The sequence below is a fragment of the Papaver somniferum genome, chromosome 8 (genome assembly GCF_003573695.1).
Source record: "Papaver somniferum cultivar HN1 chromosome 8, ASM357369v1, whole genome shotgun sequence".
In the NCBI taxonomy this organism is placed as follows: Eukaryota; Viridiplantae; Streptophyta; class Magnoliopsida; order Ranunculales; family Papaveraceae; genus Papaver; species Papaver somniferum.
The window spans coordinates 92,092,996-92,102,329 of NC_039365.1; the positions used below are offsets into that span (position 1 = coordinate 92,092,996).

The 9,334-nt window shown below is 36.2% G+C and overlaps 1 protein-coding gene across 5 annotated transcripts; it reads left to right on the plus strand.

The window, feature by feature from the left end:
* Positions 1-5,512: 5,512 nt before the first annotated feature.
* On the plus strand, positions 5,513-8,256 carry LOC113302053. Of its 5 annotated transcripts, none has more exons than XR_003336625.1 (7): positions 5,513-5,702; positions 6,019-6,097; positions 6,331-6,389; positions 6,548-6,750; positions 6,827-7,117; positions 7,304-7,356; positions 7,824-8,256. XR_003336625.1 is itself a non-coding variant. In XM_026550897.1 (7 exons), the coding sequence occupies exons 4-7, from the start codon at positions 6,583-6,585 to the stop codon at positions 7,862-7,864; spliced, it is 435 nt and encodes a 144-aa protein (XP_026406682.1). In that variant the 5' UTR covers positions 5,513-5,702; positions 6,019-6,097; positions 6,331-6,389; positions 6,548-6,582; the 3' UTR covers positions 7,865-8,256. The 5 variants fall into 5 exon arrangements, 1 of the variants encoding a protein (XP_026406682.1); XR_003336624.1 differs by having other exon boundaries at positions 6,843-7,117; XR_003336626.1 differs by having other exon boundaries at positions 6,843-7,029.
* Positions 8,257-9,334: the final 1,078 nt, after the last annotated feature.

Consider the following 9,334-nt stretch of genomic DNA (forward strand, 5'->3'; position numbering starts at 1 on the left):
ATTCTTCTTCATAACTTTCTTCCTTGTATTCATCAATACTTCTTCGTAAGATAGACATACCTTCACGAAGTTCGTGGAGTTGCTCGTTTGTAGTCTCTTTATCTTCTTGAAACTCTTGTCGTACAAAGTCAGAAAATTGGTCTAACAAGTTAGAGACTTGTTGTTCACGAGCATAAGAATCCTCCAATCCTTGTGGTTGTTCGCATACATATCCGTCATAAGGTTGTTGATATGTATGAGGACCACAATATTCCGTAGGATATTGATCATAACCAATGAATTGGTTTTGACTGTACCCCTGGGATGGTTGGTAATTGTCATATTGTTGAGGTCGGAATCCGTATCCATTATTCCAATATGCTCCGTCCATTAAAAATTGTACCTGAAACACGATTCTCAAAACAAGGTTAAAAACAAGAAAATGAAAACAAAAACAAAACTAAAAATAAAAATAAGAAACCAAAAACAAGTGACAACCGCTGCCTCCCTAACATCGGCGCCAAAATTTTATCGTTGTCATATGCGTCAAAAATAAATTACTTTCTCACTACTCAAAATATAAAATATGGCAAGGGCAAGAAAGGATCGTTCCCACGGAGATGTCTTAGGTTGTCAAGATGTTTCGGTTTCCTATATAAAATAATGGAGGGTTTTCTGATTTTAATATACTAAAATAAAATAAAAGCAAAACAAAGAAAAGTAAACAAATCAAATCGAAGATGTGAAAGCATTGGTTAAGGATTTCGTTTTCATTCACAAACATGTTCTTGCCATAATAATTAGAATTGATATTTAATCTCAACTTTTATCAAAGGCCCTAAAATACCCTGATCGCAAGAATATCCCGCTAATTACCTTTTGTCATCAACAAACACATTAAAAGATGCGAAAATGAATTCTATCTAAGAGAACAACCTAACGTGTAAAAGCACTAATCAAGTTTACTTCCCTAGATGCATTAAGTTCTATGAAATCAGGCCAATCAAAGCAATCGAATGTGTAAAAGCACTAATCCTATTTAACAAAGGTTATGACTCACTTGTGACTACTAGGATGTATCACTACAAGCAATAATCACAATAATGCTACTTGTAATCAAGAATCTATCACTTTTGCGTATAATAAATCCTAATCTAGCAATAGAGATGAAAACACACTCAATTGATTATAGACTCAACCAAACAGGTATTCAAATCATGTAACAATATCATCAGTGAATCATAAACGATAAGTATGGAGACAAAAATAATTTATTGAACACAACCCGTGTTTGGAAATCCAACTTATTCCTTAACCAAAATAAAATTAACTCATGTTCATGGCATATGAGTTCATAACAAGAAGGAAGAGAGAACCTATCATGTTTCTAAACCCTAGAACAAAAACTAGAAGAAGCCATAGAAGATAATAGAATCAAACTCTTTTATATCCTGCCTTCACCTTCCATCTCTAAATTTAGGTCGCATCAAAAAGGCAGTTGCTGAACCAGCCCATGTGTGAAGCCCAGGTCCAAGTCCATCTGAGTTGGTCTGAACTGGATTTAAGTCAAGACCGAGTCAGCTATCTGACTCGTTTGAGTTGGTTCTGGCCAAGGCCATATTTGCACCATATCTCTATTCTCTGCCAGGTTATCCACTGCATTCATCCCAGTGTTCCAGCTGCAATTGCATATCACCAGACACCATCTCAACAACACATTCTCAATTCATGCAACACTGCATATCTTTACACTACAACAACACTTGTTCCTGTAATATGCATATCCTAACATTCATCTAGACATCGCATAAACATTCAGTCTAACTGTAATTGCCGCAACATTAACTCAGACCACCGTTCTCTCCAATCATAACCTGTATCCCGTTGTTCATAGTCTCAATCTGCAGTACCAATTCCTCAGACCACCACCATGAGCATCCATTCTTCTTAGCTCGACCACTGCGGCTCAACAAAGCTGTGTGTGTTTCTCAGCATCAGAACATCACCTTCTTACATCTTGAATAGTACACATACGCATCATACCAATTTCAGTTACCAAAACCACCATCTACGTCACCTGTGCCTCAGCCACCCTGCAACCTCTCATCCATCTTAAGCCTCCAGTTCATACTAGTCACATCATCACCATTTTCACTGCATTCTCGCACCGTTTCTGCATTTTCGAAACTATCTCAGGCCATACTTTCAGTTGCTCGAGTTCTTCCCTGCAATGCAATCTTCTCAACTCATCCCATAACTCCACAGGTTCAATAGCACTAGCACTCGATCAATCTTCTGAAATCATCTACAAGATTACCTGCAGTTCCCAGCTCAGGCTCAGCTGCTTTCCTTCGCGCATCATTCCGACACCAACACACCACAAAAGACTCGAGCCATCCTAAGCCGTCTTCACTGTAAACCTAATACATTCATTTAATCCATGTAACCTTCACGATAACAACACTGCACAACTGCAACGCTGACTCAGTCAAAAGACCAGCAACACAATCACACAACATCCTGCCATCATTCTATAATCACCACAACTCCAATTTCCCTTCTGCTACAGTTACAACCACCCATTTTACTTCAGCTGCAACTTGGACTCATATTCAGTACCCGAAGCACCACCTGCAACTGCAGTTTCCAAATCACCAACCATCTCAATAACAATCTTCTATTCTTTCCACAATTCTTCTTCTCCCTGTAACCTGTATCCCTGCAACGCCAATTCATTCATTTTAAGCCTGAAGTTCTAGCTCATAGTCAGTCATCTTTCAATCTCAGTTCTACCATCTTTTCTGCTCAAATACCAGCAAACCCATATCAGTTCTACCAACATCAGATTCGTAAACCCTTTTGATTCTTTAACTCACACCTGAATCTCTCTTCTCAATTCAATGGCAGCAGCAGGTTCATCATCTCGAATCCATTCACACCAATCCCAACTTTCTTGTTCTTCGATTGCAAACCCATATTGAACATCACGGCAGCAGAACCTTCAAATCTCTACCGATTATCCTTCTAATTTAATTCTTCGAACTCAACTGCAAAACCCATCTTCTAATTTTACAAACCCTCAAACCTCCCTGAATCTGTTCTTCAACGTCCACCAAATCATATCTCAGTTCGAGCAACACTAATCGAACTTTGGTTATCTTCCAGTCTTTTCAAATCATCAATTCCTTTAGCGTCTCGATTCCATCTCCCTTCTCTGTGTTCGTCGACCTCAAACAGAAAGGTCGCAGACAACCGCCTCTCTCGATTTCAGATGATAGTGATAAGAGAAAATAATTCTCTCTGAAATCCAGGGCTAGGTAATAACAAATAGTGTTATACGCTCCCAGTCAAATGGATAGGGGACACCTTGACCTATTTGGCCTGTCAGTTCCAGATAACTGACATCCTAATTCTTTGTTCAGCTCAACTGTCAGTTATGGGGAACTGACATTTCATTCTTCACCTTTCAGCTGCATAACCTTAACCGGCTCCAAATATATCTTGGGGATTTTAATAAAGTACCACACTTCCAATTTGCAGTTTAAGAAAATGCCACCGTTTTTTTCAGAGTTTATTTAATGCCACACGTTTGACCTTTTCCATCCAAAAAAACTGTTGCCATCAGTTAGTGCATAGGTGGCATTTATCCAGCTTAGTAAAAGACATATACACCCTCAGCTTCTCTTGCCCTTTCTTCACTTTAGTCACAACTCTATCTCTGCTTAAACATCTCAACTCCATTTACTCCAGCCATCACCCTGTAATCTGGCATACTCAGCTTCACCAGGACCACGGACAGCTTAACCTCCTTTTAACCTCCTTTCTTCATTTCCAGCAATCTCTGCCTGCGAACACATCAGAACTACCACCAAACTGCAGCGGCAACAATACCAGCTGCACCATTTCACCTCATAAACATACATCTCCTCATACCATTTCCAGTGCCAATTCAATTTCATTACCAGCACATCTGTTACTCATCTCTCTTGCAATCTCGCCATGTCCAGTTCAACAGCATCATACCCATCCGTAATCCATCACCGATTCCTCCTTGTTCTTGGGTTACCTGCAACATCCACCAGTAAAACTCTCCAGCATCAACACTGTCATGTCACCTGTCCTAGCATTCATCTAAGTCACCAAATACCCATGGAACTTTGTAGCAACACTTCAGTTCCATGGCAATTCATCACCAACCATCGCAGTCATTTTCTCTTGCTTCATCTCAAGAGCCTACAACAACTCCCTGCAGCTCCTATGACATTAACCAAGCACAAACCACCTTGTACACAGGCTCAACTGGTAGAAACTGAGCTTGAAGAGGTGAAGAAAAAACCATTTAGGACTTTTATCGAACACCTATTGTGCCATTCTCATCTTGGTGTAACATTGAAATTTCTAGCGCTTCTAAACTCACCGAAACACCTGCAAATTCACAACAAGCCATGACATCACCACCAGTATCAGCCACCAATACTGCTTCATCACGACAACCATCATAATCAAAACAATTTACAGTAAAAAACAATTAGAAACCCTAATTAACATACGAAACTGGAAAAAAAATGAAAATCAAGCTAAACCCTATTCTTAAAACAACCTGAATTCTAGTGAATTAAACATAATTTTGACGAACCCTAAAATTATTTCCCAAAACTTTAAGAAAGAATTTTGACAAATCCTATATGTAGGTTTCACAAAACTGATTTTGATACCATCTCATCAATGTTCTTGCTTCATCACAAAATTCTAACCAATTCTCGATTTGATTCAAACCCACAATCATCACAACATCCATCAGATCAATATCTTGATCTCTATCTGCAAATCAAACCCAATGTTCAATTTATTCTCAATTATCCACGACTGTAGCTCAGTTCAATTTCATCATTGTACCCTATCAATTCTTCTTCATCTTCCATTTCTAGAGATCGACAACAACATCAACTCCAAATGTTCATCTCAATCACCAAGAACACCTCCAATTTTAAAACAAATCCTCAATTTGAACCTTCACAACCTCAACAGATCTAATTCTCATATCCATCTTCATTTTCTACTCGATATCATCTCTCAATTTCTCTGTTTTTTTCTCGACCTAGTTCTCGGCAATAATAGCAGCAGCTGCTGCTTTTCTCCTCACTCAGATTCTTTGTTCTGCTTTCTCCTAATTAGCGATTCACAAGTCTTTAAGGATTGTGAAGGGTAAATAGGGAATGATAACATATTTTCTTGACTTGATCAACGCATATAGACCGGTTTGGTAGGCCCTGACGGAATATTTAACGGTTGTGGCATTTAATTAACTCGGAAAAAAACGGTGGCATTTTCTTGAATCGGGATTTGCAAGTGTGGCAGTTTGTTAAAAATCCCATATATCTTTCACGGGAATGGACATTTTTGTCTTTTTCGCTCCAAATGAACGATTTCTCCTTCTTTTACTCTGAACAACTCCTCTGCCCCTAATAAACTCAAAAGTAAACATAAAATACATAATTACAATAAAACTCGCAAAGCAAGCATAAATAATAGATGTAAATATAGGTGTTTACAACACCTGTCAGAGAATCAGAGAATGGTTGCAATTTGATTTTAGGATTTTCCTCATTTCGATCTAAATCAATTAAGAGAGATTGGGTTCTAGATTCAGTTAAATAATCTTAACAATTGAATTGCCAAAGTTGCTCCAGGTGATTTTGATTCGCCTTGTACTCGTGTTTAAGGTAATATTTGGTAACGATTCTCGTGAGCTTTTCCTTTTGATTTCTTTATTTTGGTAAAAAATTAACTAGAGATTTTGCTACGATGATGATAATGACGAAGAGAATTTTTTTAGGGTTTGTAAATGAGATAGTCAAAAAGTTAATGAGATCTCTATTTATAACAAAGAAGTAAGAAATCACTTGAATTTATCAGCTTAAATTCTTAGATTTGAAGTTAATTTCTGCTGAATTTATATTAAATTTGTTATTTGAAGTATTTATATGTTGATATTAAGTAATTACTATTGATTTTTGTTTGTTGATTGGGAACACGTAGTATTGGAAAGTTACAATTACTTGAAGCTGAGTAGAAGAAGATGAGACAAAAGCATGAAAGAAAAGAGAAGAAAGTTGAGGTTCGTTAGAGAAAATAAGATTTTATTGAATTGATTTCTTTTTGTTTATATCTCTTGTTGGAAATTGATGTTTAGTACTGTAATTGACGATGAACTTTAGATCAGCATATTTTCTCTGGGGGATAGTGTTATCTTTCAGGAACTTTTTTTTTCTGATTTTTTCTATGCAGTAAATATGCACACTTTTTTAGCTGTGTGGAAAATATTCACACTTTGTTTCTTCTTCTGTGCAGGCAATATATAAACTGTTTAGCCATTGAACACTAATATGTTAGCCCAAGATGCCAGCAAGGTACTGATAATCTCTATAAAGGTTCAATTTCTTAAAACTTAGCCATGATGAACAAATGAAAAGATAGACTAGTAGTAACACGCAAGGTGGTGATAAAAAAAACCGTCGTAACTTTCCTATTTGCGAGGGTACATTTATCTATTTATTTTTCTGAGCAGCCTATCAGAGAAAACAAGCTGGTAATGGATCCCAAATGATCAAGTTGGAAGAAAACCCCCACACTGCTATTTCCTTGATTAATTATCGACGGGAAGACTTTGGCTATGCTTTGGAGGATGATATCAAGCATCAGTTCTTGAGTTTAGCAGTTGATTATTCATCTTTAATATGTTATCGGGTCTCTGCAAAGCAAAAGGCAATGGTAGGGTTGTTGTTCTTCAACATTTTTCTTAAGTAAATGAAAATACATCAAGATAATATCTTAATCTGCCTTCTAGTTTTGGTGTCAAATAGGTAGCAAGGTTAGTGGGAAACTACTTTGGTGATGGCGTAAATGACGTTAGCAAAACTACTTCTCCATTTCTTAGTTTCGGTTCTTGGAGAAACTTCTTGTTGAGAGATCAGTTAAGAAGAGAAGCAAAGAAAGTGTCGTGGAAATTTGAAAGACTCAACACAAAGAGGAAATGATTAGTTTGTTCATGTAAAGTACTATATATGTGATTTCAATTGTAGAGTTTGATATATCATGTGCACATCAAACGCATGCTTTGGCTGTGATGAAACTTGTGGTACAATTTTTTTTACTTTTGGCCATTTTTGTTGTGCTGCCATCATGGAATGTGTTTTTATATGGTGTTCTTTATGGTGTTTGAACAAGTATATAGCTTATGAATCTTTATTAGAATGAACATAGCTAGTATTTCTTTTTCCAATTTTTATGAATTGTATTAATGTAATTTGTATGCTTGTTGTAGTGAATGGAACCCTGAAGAGTTTCTTGGGCTGCTGCATTGCTTTATGCTTAACGGTAAGTCTTCGATAGGTATTAATCCTAATTTCTCCTTTATCCTTCTTGATGATTTGGTTGATGAAACGATTCATGCTAGTTATTTAGGACAATGTACTGACCCCTAGGATTCTCCACAGATCCACTCTCTCTTGGTATTACACAATGTTGTTTCATGTTTTAAACATATATAAATGGAAAAAAAAGTTATAGGCAACAAGGTTTCTTACAGTGTATACACCAAAGAATTTGTGTGCAAGATTTATACACTAAGAATATTACGTGCAGACTTCATGCACCAAAGAATTTGCATGCATGTTTTATGCTCCAAAGACTCATTCTCTGAGATTGTAAAGTCTGTGTTGCAGAAAGTACACACAAAATAAGTTTTGACATGTTCATATTCTCCTTGTTGATTTTTTTTGGTGCAATTGTTATGCACTGTGTTTCTGGTGATTTGATTTTTGTTGTGTTTGTTTCTATCGTAGTGAGTAGGTATTCAATGCAACTCGATGCCTCTCATGTTTAAGTTTTTCAAGCACCGGATTATTTGGTCAACTCAACTAAGGATGCGAGCAATGAATATCGCTACAGAATCATTATTAATTTCATGTCAAGGGTCTACATTGTAACTAATTGAAAGGATCGGGTTCTTGTGGCTGCATTTCGAAAATGCAAGCTTATGTTGCTTAAACCGGGATGAGATGCTCAAGGAAGGCATACTCTCTGGACCCTACAAGATAATTAGAGAGTATTTGGCACTATAATCAAGGTGGAAGCATATGGATTATTGTGGAGAGAAAACACTGCCAATGTCATATGTTCACTTTTATGATAATTTTTGCCGTTTAGATAATTAAACATATATATTTTAGACTGTGTAGTTTGTTCTGTTGTATATGGCAAACAGTTAAAATACTTCACTCTGGTGTCTCTTATCCTACGTCGGAACACAGCTTTATCGTGTGTGAGGGCTAAAGCTCTATATTTTTTGATAAAATAAAGAAAGGAAAAGACTACATTTTGGTGGTATTTCATTATGCAGATGTATTACAAGAGCTAAAATATCAAAAAATTTTCATTTCCGGCTCACATAAACTTGTCCATTGCATGATTTTTTGCGATCAACAATGTTACATACCAATACATGATCTTAGATTATGCAACAATAACGTCTAAAAGATGGATAACCTAAGACTTCCTTTAGTTTAAACAAATATTATCAATTTACAACTTCTTACAAAAGAGAAAATTTTAAAAAAATAAATGTTAGAAAAAGATTTACAACTTGAACTGATCTCTCAAACCAAAGCGAGAATAGTTGGTCTATCTCACTGAAGAACCAAAACTCCGACCAGAATGATGAAAGTGCATGCACAAAGTTTCATATAATTATAAGATATTCAGCGTCAGCTGGCCCAACACTGAAAGCTTCACTGACTTCTTTGAAAGCAGACGGTAGGAGACTCTCGTCGGCCGTTTTCCACAATAGCATCCAAGTTAATGAGAGAGCTAGAGAAACCCTAAACACGGTCCTTGTTCTGTAACAAAATATGATGGAACAATATTGGAAACCCATTTCACTGCATCTGTATACACTAGTAGTTAGTAACTACAAAATTTAAACATTATCAATTAAGAACCATACACTTTTAGGTTCATCAAGTTTATCATCATAAAGTTTTTTACTTAAACACTACCAATGATATATAGGTTCATCAAGTTTATCGGCTGTCAAAGATGTTTTACTATCTCATCTTTTAAAGTCTTGCCTTCGTACAACCCTTCCTGAAATATAAACAAGGATGTTTTTTTTTTCATAAATTCTTTGATCAATCAACTATTGTTATATCCAGGTAATATCCACAATCAACAGAAATTACCTTTTCAAACTTAATTAGACATGAAGAAACTTTAAGACCTTGAATAAATGAATGAAACATGTAGTATATCATCACAAGTACCTAATTTACTAGTTCATTCTAAATAATTTATAATA